Here is a 19,112-nt window from a genome sequence, read left to right as displayed (position 1 = left end):
CACTTTGGGAGGCCGAGGCAGGCGGATCACCTGAGGTCAGGAGTTCGAGACCAGCCTGGCCAACATGGTGAATGAAACCCCATCTCTAGTAAAACTACAAAAATTAGCCAGGCATGATGGTGGGCACCTGTAATCCCAGCTATTCAGGAGGCTGAGGCAGGAGAATCACTCGAACCCGGGAGGTAAAGGTTGCAGTGAGCTGAGATCGTGCCACTGCCCTCCAGCCTGGGTGACAGAGTAAGACTCCATCTCAAAAAAAAACAAAAACAAAAACAAAAGCAGATTATAGAATACGTAGGACTCAATTTACATTAAGTGCAACACAAGCAATAAAACCAACATATTATTTAGGCATGTTTGCATATGTAATAGAACCACTTTGTTACAAAGCAAGGAAATTATTAAAGTAAGTGTTTCACATGTGAGGGGGTGAGGGAGGGTAACATAAATATGGCATACAGCCAGCTTCAAGGACACCGGTGATGTTCTGTTTCTTACGCTGAGTAATAGATGACACAGGACTGATTCTATCATTTTTTGTAACCATATCTATGCATTACATACAATCTTGTTTGATCTGTCCCCCACAAACACACACACACACACACACACACAGAGAGAGAGAGTGCCATGGCATACTATAATGTACTTAGGATATTCAAAGCCTGGATCAGAAATTGCAGGGTTGAAGTCAAGTAGCACAAGAACAAAGGAATGAATCTAGAGGAACATAAAATTAATTAAAAGCTGCTGTTTTCATTTAAGACCAGAGGAAAGAAAATATGCTGAGAGTGCAGATGGAGGAATTTAGACTAGACATTAGGAAGAAGAATTTCCTCACTGGCCGAAGACACTGCCATATATTGCAAAGTAAGCATGTGCTGTTATTCAAAAACAGGGCAAGGCAGTGATTTTTCTTGGGTTGGTCTGAGACAGAGCTAGCCCAGTGATTTTAATCCAGGGGCCAACTCTGTGCCATTACCTGAAGCTATTGGGAACACTGTCTTCAGAAGAATTCTGACTGCCCTGTCTGCCACACTGGAGGTGGGCAGGCCTCCCAGATGTTGCCTTCCCAGGTATTGGGAGATGGCACTAGAATGGCCCAGATGTGGAGAATGAAACTCAGCTGACCTTTCATCTTGTATTTTGGTTCTAGCATTCTCTGAGCAATAACAGCCAAGAATACAGGTTTACACATATTAGAGTGACAAAAAGTAAAATTAACAATATTTCATACAAACAAATGTAGTGAAAAGATCTCTTAAATCATCTTGGGGGGTTTAAGGTTGATATAATCAAATAGGAAACAATTTGGCAATGGTATGCAATATTTAAATTCACATACCTATTGAGCCAGCAGTCTTACTGATAGAGATGTAGTCCTGGATGTGGGCTCAAACTTATGCTCAAAGAGGCGGCTTACAGCATTATTTGCAAAATGAAAAATGAAAATTCACCTTAGTGTTCATCCGTAAAGGCTGATAAAAGAGACACGGTACATCCATGGGATGGGATATCCTGAAACCGTTAAACAGAATCAAGCCCATCTGTGTGCCTTTGCTGTGCTCAGATCTCCAGGCTATATTATTAAATAAACAAAGCAAAGTTTAGAACAGGGTTTATGGTTGTGTGAGGTAGGATCCCATTTGTGCTCAGGGGGCAAAAATTAAACAATTTTTAATTCTGATAATTTAATTCTAATAATAAATTCTGATAGAGAACTGCTGGTGGGACTAAAACTTGTTCTCTCCTTCTTCCTGGGTAAAAGGAGAGCAGGAAGATCTTTAGGATTCTGCCTTCAGGGCTCGTGAGAAAGATGTTACCAGACTCCACCACTTACCCAAAGTTAGCCTTTAAGAAGGGGGTTTCCACACTATAATCCCTTGTGGTCACCAGTGATCTCTGACTGCTGTTCAGAAGAAACAAGAGGAGTGGGTAATGTAAAAATCTGAATCAGTCTTCCAACTCTGGGCTCATTGGAATCAGCTAGCAACCCCATATCAGCGTGGTTCCAACAGTTTCCCAGTTCATGGAAAGCCTTCTAATTTAGTTTGCTTGGGATAATTTTACTTTTTTTTTTTTTTTTTTTTTTTTTTTGCTGTTGTGGAATATATTGCCGTTGCACTCTTTGTGTAGGAATGCAAGACAAGTTCGCTCACCGTTTTCTTAAATTGGACACATTAATCTTCCAGATATCACCTTTTGTTGGAACTTGGACTTACGAATGACGCTCACCATATTGATGCCTTCTCGCTGAGCGCCTCTCTACCCTGAACACAAGAGACCCTAATAGTTAGGCAGGAATATCATTGCCCCTATTCAGCCTGAAGAAGTTACAGAAGATGGATTTTCATCCCTCTGCAACCCTTAGGATTAAGAGTTCTCTTATAAAAGAGAGGGGGAAAATGTCAGAGGCGTTTGAACCAGAGCTACTCCATCTTAAGTTGGAGTTGAGTAAAACGAGGCTGAGACCTACTGGGCTGCATTCCCAGACTATCAAGGCATTCTAAGTCACAAGGTGAGATAGGAGGTCAACCCAAGATACAGGTCATAAAGACCTTGCTGATAAAACAGGTTGGGGCCAGGTGCAATGGCTCACGCCTGTAATCCCAGCACTTTGGGAGACCAAGGCAGGCGGCTCACCTGAGGTCAGGAGTTCAAGATCAGTCTGGCCAACATGGCAAAACCCCATCTCTACTAAAACTGCAAAAATTAGCCAGGCGTGGTAGTGCGTGCCTGTAATCCCAGCTACTCGGGAGGCTGAGGCAGGAGAATCACTTTAACCCGGGAGGCAGAGGTTGCAGTGAGCCGAGATCGCACCACTGCACTCTAGCCTAAGTGACAGAGTGAGACTCCATCTCAAAGAAAAATAAAAAACAGGTTGCAGTAAAGAAGCCAGCTAACACCCACCATAACTGGTGGGGCGTGGTGGCTCATGCCTGTAATCCTAGCACATTGGGAGGCCAAGGCAGGTGGATCACTTGAGATCAGGAGTTCAAGACCAACCTGGCCAATATGGTGAAACCCCATCTCTACTAAAAATACAAAAATTAACTGAGCATGGTGGTGCACACCTGTAGTCCCAACTACTCAGGAGGCTGAGGCAGGAGAATTGCTTGAACCCAGGAGGCAGAGGCTGCAGTGAGCCAAGATTGTGCCACTGCACTCCAGCCTGGGCAACAGAGCAAGACTCTGTCTCAAAAAAAAAAAAAAAAAAAAAAAAAAAAGATGGCAGGACGACAGTGACCTCTGGTCGTCCTCACTGCTACACCCCCACCAGCACCATAACAGTTTACAGATGCTATGGCAAAATCAGAAAGTTACCTTACATGGTCTAAAAAGGGGAGGCATGAATAATCCACCTCTTGTTTAGCATGTAATCAAGAAACAATCATAAAAGTGGGCAACCAGCAGCCCTCGGGGCTGCTCTGTCTATGGAGTAGCCACTCTTTTATTCCTTTACTTTCCTAATAATCTTGCTTTCACTTTATGGACTTGCCCTGAATTTCTTCTTGCATGAGGTCCAAGAATACTCGCTTGGGGACTGGATCAGGACCCCTTTCCTGTAACAACCAGGGGCCAGAACGTGTTGGAGAAAGCGCTCTGTGGAGAAGTCCACCCAACGGGGGTGGTGACCTTCAGCAGAGGACACAAGCTGCCCTCCACAGCCAGGGAGACAGCCCAGTACCCCGCTGTGCCCTCCCTCCCACCTGTTCCAGTGTTCCCCACTGGCCAACCCCCCTGAAACCAGAGGCCAAGGGAGCTCAGTGGCGCAGGTCAGCCTCCCGGGCAGAGACTGGATCCACAGGGGCAGGCCGGTGAGAGCGACACACAGACACGCACCGCCACTGGGTGGCGCAACAGCTGCCCAACTGCCGCAGAAATGTCACTGCCGCGGGATAACCGTCTGGCCGGGCGCGGAGGCTCACGCCTGGAATCCCAGCACTTTGGGAGGCCGAGGCAGGTGGATCACGAGGTCAGGAGATCGAGACCATCCTGGCTAACACGGTGAAACCCCGTCTCTACTAAAAATACAAAAAAACTAGCCGGGCATGGTGGCGGCGCCTGTGGTCCCGGCTACTCGGGAGGCTGAGGCAGGAGGATCCCTTGAACCCGGGAGGCGGAGCTTGCAGTGAGCTGAGATCGCGCCACTGCACTCCAGCCTGGGCGACAGAGCGAGACTCTGTCTCAAAATAAATAAATAAATAAAAATTTTAAAAAAGAGAACTTCACCTTGCAACCCAGAGACTCCACTGCTAGGTAATCTACCTGAAGGAAAGAGAAAAGTGTCCACACAAAAACTCAAGTGTCAGTATTCACAGCAGCATTTTTCATAATGGCCAAGAAGAAAATGGAAACAACTCAAACAGTTGTCAACTGACAAATGAATAAACAAAATGGGGTATATCCATACAATGGAATATTATTCTGCAACAAAAACTAAAGAGCTACTGACACATGCTACAATATGGATGAACCTCCAAAACAACATGCTAAGTGGAAGAAAACAGTCACAGAGAACTGCACCTTGTATGGTGACCTTCATATGAAGCATCTAGAAAAGGTCAGTGGCAGCCTAGGGCTAGGGATAGGAGTGCAGGATTAATAGCAACCAGTTGTACCTGATCTTATTCAAGTGATGGAAATGTTCCGAAACTGGATGGTGGTGATGATAAACAACTCAGTTAATTTCCTAAAAATTACTGAAGTGTACACTTGGGTGAATTTTATGGTATATAAATTATATCTCAAAAAGCTGTTCAAGATTAAAAAACTGACCTACATGTACATGACGCCATTGATGCTGAAGTTTTAAAAAGTCAGTTATATTCACTCTCACAGATGGTCTTCAGCCATGACTCTGGACAGCTGAAGCTGTTAACACCACAAAGGTATTGCCAAAGTTTCCCCCAACCTGCAATCCGCACAGTGAGGTTTCACTCCATTAAAAAGACAAGCAATTAGGCCAAGTGAGGTGGCTCATTTCTGTAACCCCAGAGCTTTGGGAGGCCAAGACAGGAGGATCACTTGAGGCCAGGAGTTCAAGACCAACCTGGGCAACAGAGCAAGACACCCCCACCACCACCACCATCTCTACAAAAATAAAAATTAAAAAATAGCTGAGCATGGTGGCACAGTCTATAGTCCCAGCTACTCAGGAGGAGGCTGAGGTGAGAGGATCACTTAAGCCCAGGAGGTCAAGGATGCAATGAGCCGTGATCCCACCACTGCACTCCAGCCTGGATGACAGAGCGAGACCCTGTCTCTAAAAAAAACCAAAACCAGAAATAAAAAGATAAGCAGTCACTAGTTGTTGCATCAATTGTTTCTTTAAACAGTTGATTTCCTGGGGTGTTGTGTACGGAAGTGGGTAATGGGGGAGGCAGCGTGTGTGGGGGCAGAAGGCTTATGGGAAACCTCCATACCGTCTGCTCAATTTTTCTGTGAACCTATAGCTGCTCTAAAAAATAAATTCTATTAAAAAATGTTTTTTCATTTAAAAAAAAAAAACACTAAACCAAGACAGTCCTATTTCAAGACTGACCCCTGCCAATGACATCCCCAAGTCTTCTCTTGTTCTCTCCACGGAAAATTCCCTACCCCCACCTGTAGCCTCCATTTTTGAGTCCTGGAATCCATCAACGGGATGGCTAAAGAATTAAGCACCTTTGTCTCCCAATTCACTTCATCGGCCTCCTGAAGGGGAGATTGTCCCATAAATGAAAGACCATTTGCATTTTCAGCACAAAGGATGCTCTCTGCCTGGTGGGCTTCCAGCCTCTCCTTAATTGTGTGTTTCTCTCAAGAGCCACAGGCCTTTTAGAGGTTCCCTGTGAAGTGGTCTGGGCCAGGAGGGGGGCGCCCGAGAACACTTGATTGTCTGGGCTGGCATTGTTCCCTTCGTCTGCTTGAACAGGACTCAATCTTATTTCCAGAACGTCCAGGCTGACAGGCCGCATACACAGGTTTGCCACCCCCTTTTCAGAAAGTTAAGCTGCAAAAGCCTCCCTTTCCCAGAATTCACTGCCGGGGCCCCATCCTGATGCAGAACGGCTGCCGTGGGATGAATGGGCCTTGTTTCCCTTCTCCTGTATGTTGGGGCCTGGGTCAAGGAAGGTGCTCGTAGCTGCTAATCTGCAGTGGGTGGTGGGAACACTGGGAAAAACAGGGCTTCCTCTGTGTGGCTGAGAATAAAAGACAGGCTTGAATTCAGGTGCTAAAGGAGTGGAAATGGTGTGAAAAATAGGGTGAGCAGTGGCTTCAGAGGTACGGGAGAGTGGGCCCACTCTCATCCTCCCTCCACCCCTGGCCCGTTCCTCTCCACAGTTTTTTCCCACCTGCCTCAAGTAATGCTTGAAATTCTTTTAACAGGAAGCAAACCCCCTCCTGCCACTCTAAATGTAAATGCAGATTCAGCTAAACGCAGTGCAGAATAAGCTTCTGGAAGGGTGGAGGAGAAGTGCTTTCCCTATTCCCACCATCAAGTGCATCAAAAAAAACCTGGACACAGTACTTAAAACAAACAGAAGAAGACTCCAGAATGTGAGGAGAGGTTCATTTTAGAGGCCTTGAAACCCGAGGCAGGGCACTGTAGTATTTCCTGGGCTTTTTTTTCCCCCCCACATATCCCAGACATTGCTGGAGAAACTGGTGGTTCAGAAATGCCAACAGGTGCAGATGTAAAAAACTCTCGCCGGGCACAGCGGCTCACACCTGTAATCCCAGCACGTTGGGAGGCCGAGGTGGGCGGATCATGAGGTCAGGAGTTTGAGACCAGCCTGGCCAACATGGTGAAAACCCATCTCCACTAAAAATACAAAAATTAGCCAGGCATGGGGGTGGGCGCCTGTAATCCCAGCTACTCGGGAGGCTCAGGCAGGAGAATCATTTGAAACCAGAAGGCAAAAGTTGCAGTGAGCCAAGATTGTGCCACTGCACTCCAGCTTGTGTGACAGAGTGAGACTGGGCAAAAGAGTGAAACTCCATCTCAAAAAGAAAGAAAAGTCTCAACAAAAGCCTGCCTTCTCTAACTAGAGGACCAGAAAAGGGGATGCCTAGCAAGACAGAAAACATTTAGACAGCAACTGCTGTCCTCCAAGCAAACACCTTGGGAAAAACTACGACCCCACCCACACCCTTGCCAGTAAAGGCTGGGTGGGGAGCTGGGCCTTCCACGCCGGTGAGGCTCTGTAGCAAGGAGCCTGGGACTTTCATCCCAGCCGCCACCATCCCCACCAATGTCAGTGGAGATCTGAATTCCACCCCACCTGGCAGCAACAAGGCACCTCTTCCCCTCTTTGTCCTCTTCCTTTGCCTGGAATGATAACAGAGGAGGCCTCATGGAGAGCCAGGACTTTCACCGCTGCCCAGTGGAATGAGGCCACCTCTCCCAGGTGTCATCGGAGGCCTTGTGGAGAGCAGTAAAGAGGTGTTTCTGCCCCTCCCAGCCAGAGTGGGATCAGCAGAGGCCCAGGAGGGAGACAAAACCCCACCCCCGCTACCCAAGAGTAACAAGTAGGCAGCCCCCTACAAGTGGAGAATTGAGCCCCCACTCCACCTGGTAGAAACTAGTCAGTGCCCCCTCCTCTCCCTCCCAAAGCAATGTCAGTATGGACCAATATAAAGCAAAGATTTAAATAAGATCCAGAGTCCCATAACATAAAACCAAAATGTCGAGGATTCAATCAAAAGCCACTCATCATACAAAGAACCAAGATCTTAATCTGAATGAGAAAATACTAACAACAGATGCCAACATAGAGATGACACAGACATTAGAATTGTCTGACAAGCTTTGGAGCATAAAAATGCTTCAGGAGGCTGGGTGATGTGGCTCATGCCTGTAATCCCAGCACTTTGGGAGGCCACAGCGAGCAGATCACTTGAGGTCAGGAGTTTGAGACAAGCCCGGCCAACAAGGTGAAACCCCGTCTCTATTAAAAATACAAAAACTAGCCAGGCATGGTGGCAGGCGCCTGTAATCCCAGCTACTTGGGAGGCTGAGGCAGCAGAATCACTTGAACCTGGGAGGCAGAGGTTGCAGTGAGCCGAGATCGCACCGCTGCACTCCAGCCTGGTGACAGAGCAAGACTCTGTCTCAAAAGAGAAGAAAAAAAAGTTCAATAAACCATTATAAACACAAAAAAACAAATGGCAAAAACAGAAAATCTCTGCAAAGAAATTGAAGATGTAAGGAGGAACCACTTGAAAATACTTGAACTGAAAAATATAATCACTCAAGTTAAAACCTTGATGGATGGGCTCAGTAGCAGAATGAGTGGGACTAAGAAAAGAATCAATGAACTTGAAGATTAAAAAAAAAAAAAGAAATCACCCAATATAAGCAACAGAGAAAAAATATACTGAAAAAAATTGAGCAGAATCTCAAGGGCCCACTGAACTATAAAAAGGGCTAATATTCATGTCATTGGAGGGTTACAAGGAGAGAAGAGAGCAGGACTGAAAGAGTATTTGAATAAACAATGGAAGAAAGTTTTTGAAATTTGTTTTTATTTATTTATTTTTCTTTTTTGAGATGGAGTCTCACTCTTGTCACCTAAGCTGGAGTGCAATGGCACAATCTTTGCCTCCTGGATTCAAGCAATTCTGCCTCAGCCTCCCAAGTAGCTGGGCTTACAGGCGCCCACCATCATGCCCAGCTAATTTTTATATTTTTAGTAGAGATGGGGTTTCACCATGATGGTCAGGGCGGTCTCGAACTCCTGATCTCAGGTGATCTGCCCGCCTCAGCCTCCCAAAATGCTGGGATTACAGGCAGGAGCCACCACGCCCAGCCCAAATTTGTGAAAAGATGTAAACCTACATATTCAGGAGGCTGAGTAAACCCCAAACAGGGTAAAGCCAAAGAAATCCATGCCAAGAATCATTATATTTAAACTTTTGAAAAATAAAGACAAAGAAAAAATTTTGAAAGCCAAGAGAGAAGCAATCCTTTATTTGTTGTGGAAAAGCAATTCAAATAATACCAGATTTCTCATTAAAAACCACAGAGGCCAGAAGAAAGTGCCACCGTGTTTTTCAAGTGCTGAAAGAAGAGGTCTGTGAACTGCAAATCCTGTATCTAGCAAAACTACCTTTCAGGAATGAAGGGGAATGAAGCCGTCCTGGAATGAAGAAAAGCTAAGAGAATGTGTTGCCGGCAGACCAACCCTAAAATAATAGCTAAAGGAAATTCTAGAAACAGAAATAAAGTGACTTAAAAAAGGAATCTTGGGACATCGGGAAGGAAGAAAGAGCAACAGGAAGAGAAAATGCTGGTAAATACAAGATATTCCTCTTCTCTGTGGTGGTGAACATTGCATGTCAACTTGGCTAGGTCATGATACCCAGCTACTTAGTCAAACATTATTATGTTTCTGTAAAGATGTCTTTATATGAGATTAACATCTAAGTTAGTAGACTTTGAGTAAAGCCTGTTACACTCCATCAGGAGGGTGGGCCTTGTCTCATCAACTACGGGCCTTCGGAAAACAAGATAGACCTGCAGAGGAACAGGGAATGCTGTCACCTGACAGGTGGCCTGTGGACTTGAACTGCAGCTTTGCCCCTTCTTAGGTCTCCAACCTGCCAGCCTACACTGCAGATTTGGGACACACTGGCCTCCATAACCATGTGTATCAATTCCTTCAAATAAATCAACCTCTCTCTCCTCTCCCTCTCCCTCCCTCTCCCACTCTTCTCTGTCTCCTTCCCTCTCCCTTCCTCCCCACTGTCTCTCTCTCCCCCTCTGTCTCTCCCTTCCTCCCCCACCCCTACTCCCAGCTCTCTCTATGTGTCTGTCTGTGTGTGTATGTGTGTGTGTGACACACACCCTATTGATTCTGTTTCTCTCGAGAACCATGACTAATACATTCTCAAAAAATAAAAAAGCAGTATGTGTGAAAGGTTGAAATATCCAATGGGAACAAAACCTAACCTTGGAAAGCTTACTCTAAGCAAACCATTTTGCCTGTCTCATCCTACTTAACCCTTACAAAAGCCTAGGTGAGACTGTCATCACCTCCAGCTCACTGATGTGGAAATTCAGCCAGTGAGCCTTGGAGGAAGGCTTTGACACACATCTGATCAATTCCCAACCTCAGGCTTTTACCCATGACAGTCCACAGCATCTCAGGCTCAGCTGCACTTCTTGGAGCAGCAGTTAGTGCGAGAGAACAGGCTCTCTGGAAGGGAGAAAAGCCTGCATGAAGGAGGGGTTGGGAGCCCAGAAAATTGTGTAGCACAGCCTCAGTAAAGAACATAAGGAGGCTGGGCACAGTGGCTCATGTCCATAATCCCAGCACTTTGGGAGGCCAAGGCAAGAGGATTGCTTAAGCTTAGGAATTTGAGAACAGCCTAGCGACAAAGTAAGACCTCATCTCTACTAAAAAATAAAATAAAAAGGCAAAGAGGAAAAAAAGTCCACAAGGAGAAGTGCAAAGCAAGAATTCGTCAAGGACAGAACACAAAGTTGGCAAAGACCCAGACGTGCAGAAAGGATGTGAAACTTGTCCGAAATCTCCAGACAGCATCACAGTGAAGGCTGCAACCCACAGCTCCTGACCCCCAGGGCCACTGCTTTGTGAAACAATAAAGAAATGAATGGCTAAGGACAGCTTCTACACGGGGTCTCCCCTAAGCAGAAAGAAGAGTGGCTGAGTCTTTCGATAGCAAGGGACCACAGAAAGGTCAGGTCAGCACGAACTTGAGAAAAGATTCTGAAGAATCGGGAAGACTTGCTTGGCAATCCAGGGAATTAGAGGTAAGGTGAAGAACCTTTTGGTTGACGTTTTAGGTCTTTCCAAACCCTGGACCGGGGTGAGAAATTGTTATATAAAAGGTTCTATAGTTTTAATATGGTTAGAAACGCTTTCCTTCTGATTTGGGGGAATGGAAGACACATTGTTTTGAAAAGGGGCTGCTGGGTGGTCTCTCCAACATCAACACTCAAATATGACCACTCACCTCCCGAGTGTCAGCCACTCCTGATCACCAGTAAGTTGCTATACATGAATTAGGATAAGAGCAAAGAACTCCTTGTCTTATCTTAAAAATAAACAGAGTTGAGATAGAAGGGTCAGTGTCAAAAAATCAGCAGCAGCCGATGAAGGATGGGGTCAGACATGAGGAGCTTTTTTTTTTTTGAGACAGAGTCTCGTTCTGTCTCCAGGCTGGAGTGCAGTGGCGCGATCTCGGCTCACTGAAGCCTTCGCCTCCCAAGTTCAAGCAATTCTCCTGCCTCAGCCTCCTGAGTAGCTGGGATTACAGGTGAGAGCCACCACTCCTGACGAATTTTTGTATTTTTAGTGGAGACGGGGTTTCACTATGTTGGTCAGGCTGGTCTGGAACTCCTGACCTCATGATCCACCCACCTCAGCCTCCCAAAGTGTTGGGATTACAGGCATGAGCCACCGCACGGGGCCACAAGGAGTTTTTTTGTTTGTTTGGTTTGGGTTTTTTTTTTTTTCCAGACGAAGTATCACTCTTGTACCCCAGGCTGGAGTGCAATGGCACAATCTCAGCCCACTGCAACCTCCACCTCCCGGGTTCAAGCAATTCTCCTGCCTCAGCCTCCCAAGTAGCCGGGATTACAGGTGTGCGCCACCACACCCAGCTAATTTTTGTATTTTAAGTAGAGACGGGGTTTCACCATGTTGGCCAGGCTGGTCTCGAACTCCTGACCTCAGGTGATCTGCCTGCCTCGGCCTCCCAAATTGCTAGGATTACAGGCGTGAGCCACCGTTCCAGGCCCACGAGGAGCTTTTTTAACTGGCATGCTTGAGGTTTGTTAACTCCCCAAACTTTCTAGCAAGTTCGTCCCAGATGCCTTGCACTGCTGTTTCACATAAGATGGCTTTATTATGATGCAAGCCTTCTGGGACAAGAAAAGGCACGGGGACTGTGCTGCAGTTGAATGCATTTTTCATATGAACCAAATGGTTTTTTTGGCCCCCCAAAATTCATATTTTGAAATCCTAACCCCCAATGAGATGACACTTGGAGGTAGGGCTTTCAGGAGGTAATCAGGTCATGAGAGTGGGGCCTTCATGATGAGATTAATGTCCTTATGACAAGAAACACCAGGCCAGGCATGGTGGCTCATGTCTGTAATCCCAGTACTTTGCGAGGCCAAGGCAGGCAGATCACTTGAGCCCAGAAGTTCAAGACCAGCCTGGGCAACATGGTGAAATCCCATCAGTACAAAACATTTTTAAATTAGCCAGGCTTGATGGCACACACCCATAGTCCCTGATACTCAGGAGACTGAATGGGAGGATCACTTGAGCCCGGGAGGTTGAGGCTGCAGTGAGCTGTGTTTGCACCACTGCACTCCAGCCTGAGCAACAGAGCAAGATCCTGTCTCCAAAAAGTAAAAGAGAAGAAACACCAGAGAGCTTGCTTCCCCTCTCTCTGCTTTCTGCCATGTGAAGCTACATCAAGAAGACAGTTGTCTGCAAACCAAGAAGAGAGCCCTCACCAGACATCAGATCTGCTGGCACCTCGTTCTTGGACTTCCCAGCCTCCAGAACTGTAAGAAATACATGCTTAGGCCACTCAGCTTGTGGAATTCATTCTGCAGCTCAAGCTGATGAAGGCAACGTCTCTCTCAGAAATGGGTGTAAATTACTATCACATAAACGGAAGCACGAGAACCTTATGTATATTCACAACCTCTGACCCAGCCAGGCCACCTCAAGGAAAATAGCTCCCAAAATAATTGGAGAGAAGCAGAAAAGTTTCTGTATTTACTTTCAATTTTATATAAAATGAAGAAAAATTTGGGAAAAAAACTAAATTTTTATTTTATTTTTTTATTTTTTTTTTTTTTGAGACGGAGTCTCGCTCTGTCGCCCAGGCTGGAGTGCAGTGGCCGGATCTCGGCTCACTGCAAGCTCCGCCTCCCGGGTTCACGCCATTCTCCTGCCTCAGCCTCCCAAGTAGCCGTGACTACAGGCGCCCGCCACCTCGCCCGGCTAGTTTTTTGTATTTTTTAGTAGAGACGGGGTTTCACCGTGTTAGCCAGGATGGTCTCGATCTCCTGACTTCGTGATCCGCCCGTCTCGGCCTCCCAAAGTGCTGGGATTACAGGCTTGAGCCACCGCGCCCGGCAAAAACTAAAATTTTTACCAAGAAAATGGTTAAATTGTGGACCATCCATTTGATGGAATATTAGGTTGCCATTTAAAAATCATGGCTTTGGGCAGGCTGTGGGGGCTCATACCTGTAATCCCAGCACTATGGGAGGCCAAAGCAGGCAGATTGCTTGAGCTCAGGAGTTCAAGACCAGCCTGTACAATAGAGTAATAGTGAAACCCTGTCTACAAAAAAATACATGAGCCTGTAATTCCAGGAGGACAGATTGCTTCGGGAGGCTGAGGTGGGAGGACTGCTTGAGCCCAGGAGGTCAAGGCTGCAGCAAGCAGTGTTTGTACCACTGCGTTCCAGCCTGGGCAACAGAGCAAGACACTGTCTCAAAAAAAATAAAAAATAAAACCCCACAGTTTTGACATAAGAAAATGCTCACAACTAATGTAAAATTTAAAAAATAATGGTATGTATAATATGGGATTTGAGATAAATTTAGGAGAAACTGTTAGATTTCAAATATCTTTCTCTTCAAGAATGTGGTACTTTTTTCTCTTATTTGGAATATCTCTTATATTTCTCAATGGAATTTTATAGTTTTCTTGAAAAAGACCTAAAAATTTTATATTAACTGTGTTTCTAGGATTATTTTTCTATTGCAAATGGAAATGCTTTTCATTATATTTTTAAGATGTTATTGACTTTTTTGTGGCGGCGGGGGGGGAGAAGAAGTCTCGCTCTGTTGCCCAGGTTGGTGTGCAATGGCACAATCTCGGCTCACTGCAACCTCTGCCTCCCAGGTTCAAGAGATTCTCCTGCCTCCCAAGTAGCTGGGATTACAGGTGCCCACCATCATGCCCAGCTGATTTTTGTATTTTTAGTAGAGACGGGGTTTCACTGTGTTGGCCAAGGTGGTCTCGAACTCCTGACCTCAGGTGATCCGCCTGCCTCGGCCTCCCAAAATGCTGGGATTACAGGAGTGAGTCACCATGCCCAGCTGGTGTTACTGATTTTTAAACAGCCTTCCTCTTACAGTTTCTAGAATTCTTTCTATTCTTCTACTGTATTTGATGTGGTTCTAGACATCAGTTTAACAGGCATGAGGAAGAAATAAAAGACGTAGGAATTCCAGGAAATCATGTTTCATTAATAAAAATGTGAAATTTGTAATAATAATAGCACATAAAGCCACATATGTTATAAATGCATTTTTTAAAGTATAATTATCAATCTATCTATCTACAGAGAAACAAGCCTGGAAGGAAATGCCCAAAAATACTAATTGTATTCTAGTGACTCTCAGTTCTATCAGACCTTCTTTTTACAGAATATTTTATAATGCCATTAATCTCCTTGAAATGAAAGTCACTGATGTTTTGCCTAAACAAGTGACTTTTAAAAAATCAATATATGCCCTAGCTTAATGTAAATAATAAATAAAAGGAAAGTAGTTTATAATGTTTTGAAAAAATTATATTTAAGAATATAAGCTCATACGGCACAATTACACTAGAAAATCCCAATGCCCCACAAATTCCCAAAACAATCCCAAGGCAAGGTACTGTCACCTTTGAGTATCACTGCATTTAAAAAAAGAGGCCCAGGGAGTGAGATTCTTTTTTTTTGTTTGTTTGCTTTTCTATAGAGTATTTTTTCTCCTTTAAATGAATGCATACTGCTTTTAGATTCAAAAATCTAGTGTTGGGGTAGATGTCTCAGGACTGTGATGTGTTCAATACAAGGGAGGAGAAAGTCCCCAGGAAGACAGCTTACCTCGAATGAGTACGCCTTCCCAATTCCATCGCTTGCTCCAGTGATCACTGCGAAAAGCAGGAATGTTTTTAAATGACAGAATTCATCTTTAAACTTCTCTTTCTCACTGGCTACGTTTTCTCGCAAGCCTAGTCTCCAGGACAGTCAGTGTTCCAAAGGCGCATCCCTTTGCTCTCCAGCCCACGCCCTTGAAGCCCCTCACTAAACATTCAGGTGAAAGGGTGGGTTGGTTGGTTGGTTGGTTGGTTGGTTGGTTGGTTGGTTGGTTTTTTGGAGGGATTGGCGAGACTCTGGAAAACATCTTCCAAAATGAAACAGAGAGCCGCAGCCAGGGAACATTTCCTGCAGGCCCCATGAGGGTGCAGACACTGTGAGCCTTCACCCCGCAAGGGCAGGCGGTGTTCCCCATTATCTCTCTGCCCAGGCACTCGTCTGTCATTGTAAGGACATTTCAAGGTTCTTTCTAAAAGCAGAGCTGTGCCCCCTTCTCATCCCCACCCCACAGCAGCAATTAAAGGCCTGTGGAAGGTAGGGAATTTAGCAAAGAGGAAAATACAAAAAAGCAAAAAGAAAAGGCAGTGAAATGAAGAAACCTGAAGAATTTATACTCAACAGAACTTATCTGTTAATATACAACAATCAAATAGGTCTTCTAGTCCTTTTATATCAGCATTACAGACATATTTAATGATTGAGTTCTAGGATACGCCTCATTCGTGAGAACATCACAATTTCAAAATTCACTACAATTCGGCATATCGTAAAACTTACAATGTATCCTTGCAACAACAATTAAAGGGCTTGCTTTCAAAAAGTGTGAACAAAAGATACATTCAGCTCACTTGAGAGTGAGTGCAGGCCAAGCTCTACAAGTTTCACGGACCACACTGACAGAAGCACTCTGGCTTTAATAATTACTAATGATGTGTCTGTTCATTTTGGAACTTCTAGGAGGCTCCATGCACACCGTCTGCAGCTCCGGGTGCAGGAACTATGCTCAGGGCCATCTTGGGCCTCACCTTCCCCTCCCTGTGGGAAATCTTCAGTTCACCCAATACAGGGCCTGCACTACAGGCAAGATGATACCATCAATGATAACAACAGATAACGGTCACACACTTACTTCTTGCCATGTACTGCTTCTAGTGTTTTAGATGCATCATCCCATTTAATGTTCAAAACAAACCTAAGCAGGGACCATCATTATCCTTAGTTTGTAAATGAGGAAGCCAAGGGGAAAAAGTTCGTAAATGATGACACGAGGATTTGAACCCAGGCTGTCTGACTTTGGGGCCCCAGGTCTATGAATATACACCAAGAAAAGAATTAGGAAATCCAGCACAGAGTTCAGGGTACTCCATCTGAGGAATTAAAATTTTAGCCTCTAGTACTTGGGTTTCTTTTTTGTCCCCTACTTGAAATATATTATCTCCTTGATATCTGCCTCTGCCCAAACATATTTTACTCCTGCTAGAGGTAACTCACTCCATCTTGACTCATAAAAACAGGTTAAGATCATGTTTTTACTTTGAGTCACCAAATGCTCTAAGTCTCTGGACCCATTTGAACTTCTTTTAGAATGTGGGTTCTTAGAAGGGCTTTCCCTACACCAACGACAGCAGCGATGCAGAGTGCTACGTCCACCCACCCATGGGCATCTGATTCTGTGTGGAGTCGGGTATTTAAGTCCAGAACACACAGGTCAGGCTGCTGTGCAAGTTCACTGCAGACAGCATAATGCCCCGAGAGGACACACGCGCGCGCACACACACACACACACACACACACACCACAAATGTAAGAAGCAGCAGTCAAAAATCCATTCGTCATCCCAAACAATTTCTCACATGGTAATTTTTTAAATTTCCATTGCTAAGTTTTTAAGGTTGCCAGGTTTAGCAAATAAGGATACAGAATGCCTACTTAAATTTGAAATTCAGGTAAATTATGAATGATTTAATATGTGTCCTATGCAATATGTGAGTTACAAAATACTAAAAAAGTGTTCCTTTCTTCTGAAATTTAAATTTAACTGGATGTCCTGTATTTTATCTGGCAGCCCTATAAGGATATCAGAATCTTTCCTATTTCACCTGGATAATATCTCTAACGTCACTTAATCATTTTTGTCATTGGATGCTTTTTTTATGTTTATTTTTTGGTGTCCAAATTTGAAATATAAGCCCCTGCAAAGACCTTAGCATTTCACTCAAGGAGATGCTGAAGCCATGGCCTCATGCTCTTCACCTTAACCTCAGTCATAGGGCTGAAGCTCTGCACGGGCGTTCCAGTAGATAAATCCCATGGGGAGCAGCATTTGATTGACACCAGCCAGATTCCCTTCCATACCATCCTGAAAACATGGCTCCACAGAGATACGTGTTGCCTTGATTTTGTAATACCTTCATTGCTTAAAAACACTTGGATCCTTTTTTTAATATAGTGAATTAAAATTATTTAGATTTCAAAATTTGGAAACACCTTCTAGTAAAATGAAAACACCCGAGCTTTTTGTAAATCTGGAGATGAGGATGTGGAAATTTCTGCATTATTTATTATTTGTATCAGCAGGAAACTCCCAAAAGAAGAAAACTCATCTAATGGGGTCGGGAGGACAAGTGCTTAGCAAGGGCTGGATAGCCTTCTTCCCTAGCGTTCACTTAATGCCCTACGGCTTGTGTTGCAGACCATTCTAATTTCACTCACACTTTCTAATCCCTCCAATTAAAATTACCCAAAGGAATTACTTCTTTGCTCTCAAGAGAAAAGATGCAATATCCCTTTTGAGACATAAATAATAAGGCTGGGCATAGTGGCTCATGCCTGTCATCCCAGCAGTTTGGGAGTCCAAGGCGAGTGAATCACAAGGTCAAGAGTTCAAGACCAGCCTGGTCAATGCGGTGAAACCCTATCTCTACTAAAAATACAAAATGTTGGCCGGGTGCAGTGGCTCACACCTGTAACCTCAGCACTTTGAAAGGCCAAAGTGAGCGAATCGTGAGGTCAGGAGTTCGAGATCAGCCTGGCCAACATGGCAGAACCCTGTCTCTACTAAAAATACAAAAATTAGCCGGCTGTGGTAGTGTGCGCCTGTAATCCCAGCTACGCGGGAGGCTGAGGCAGGAGAATTGCTTGAACCCAGGAGGCAGAGGTTGCAGTGAGCAGAGATTGTGCCACTGCACTCCAGCCCGGGCAACAGAGTGAGCCTCCGTCTCAAAAAAAAAAAAAAAAAAAAAAAAATTAGCCAGGTGTGGTGACAGGTGCCTATAATATAATCCCAGCTACTTGGGAGGCTGAGGCAGGAGAATTGCTTAAACCTGGGAAGTGGAGGTTGCAGTGAGCCAAGATCGCGCCATTGCACTCCAGCCCAGGCGACAGAGCAAGACTCTGTCTCAAAAATAATAATGATAGTAATAAGCAGGAACAACAGCAGCAAAAAAAATCACGAGATAGAACGCTCTTACCTGCCCACTGTCCCATTGACCGCAAGAAAGGCTTTGGCAAAACTTTCCAGTAATTCAGTAAAATACATCTGGAGAATCTCATGCACTTCACCAGGCAGGCCAGGCACACCAGCAGCCCTGTGAGGATGAAGAACTGTTCCAGAACGTCCCCCATGGCTGCACTGAACAGACCGTTCCGGCCCTGGCCGTGGCCCTCTGTGCGTGTCTCCTGGGACCGCGCTGCTCTGGAGACGTCCAGATCCTCTTCCCGGAGTCACTGGGTGTGTTCCATCAAGTCACGGGCATCTAGATTAAGGTAACTTCTTTACAGAATCCTCTGATTCACAGGCCTTTGAATGAGGCTTTCGTTACGGAGGAGTCACTGGGTGTGTTCCATCAAGTCAGGGGCATCTAGATTAAAGTAACTTCTTTACAGAATCCTCTGATTCACAGGCCTTTGAATGAGGCTTTTGTTACTGTGGAGGAGCTGGTGAAAAAGTAACAGGTGGAGATGAAGGGAAAAAAACAAAGCCTGGACAGATGTAAAATGGCAGCCCATGGTTCTCTCACTGAATTTGGAAACTTAAAAAGGATGCGGAATCCGAGGCATTCATTCATGTATTTAGCACTGTGCATTGGCTGCCTACCAGGTGATCCCCTCTTGAAGGCATTAGGAAGATAATAGTGACCACACAGGGTCTCTGAGGTTGGGAGCTTAGATTCTGGTAGCGGGGACAGATGATGAGCAGATAAATAAGATAATCAGGCTGGGCAGTGGCTCACGCCCGTAATCCCAACATTTTGGGAAGC

The 19,112-nt window shown here is 45.1% G+C and overlaps 1 protein-coding gene across 1 annotated transcript in view; it reads right to left on the bottom strand.

Annotated features, from left to right (window-relative positions):
• The window catches only part of HSD17B3 (hydroxysteroid 17-beta dehydrogenase 3), a 54,647-nt gene extending 36,120 nt beyond the window's left edge, over positions 1 to 18,527 (bottom strand). Inside the window, 2 exon segments of the mRNA NM_001266504.2 lie at positions 14,860 to 14,906; positions 18,324 to 18,527. Of these exon segments, the coding sequence (NP_001253433.1) occupies positions 14,860 to 14,906; positions 18,324 to 18,477 (201 nt within the window). The 5' untranslated portion in view covers positions 18,478 to 18,527.
• Between the last annotated feature and the right edge of the window lie 585 nt (positions 18,528 to 19,112).

Source organism: Macaca mulatta, chromosome 15 (genome assembly GCF_049350105.2).
Source record: "Macaca mulatta isolate MMU2019108-1 chromosome 15, T2T-MMU8v2.0, whole genome shotgun sequence".
Lineage (NCBI taxonomy): Eukaryota > Metazoa > Chordata > Mammalia > Primates > Cercopithecidae > Macaca > Macaca mulatta.
This window is presented reverse-complemented; position numbering and strand designations above follow the sequence as displayed.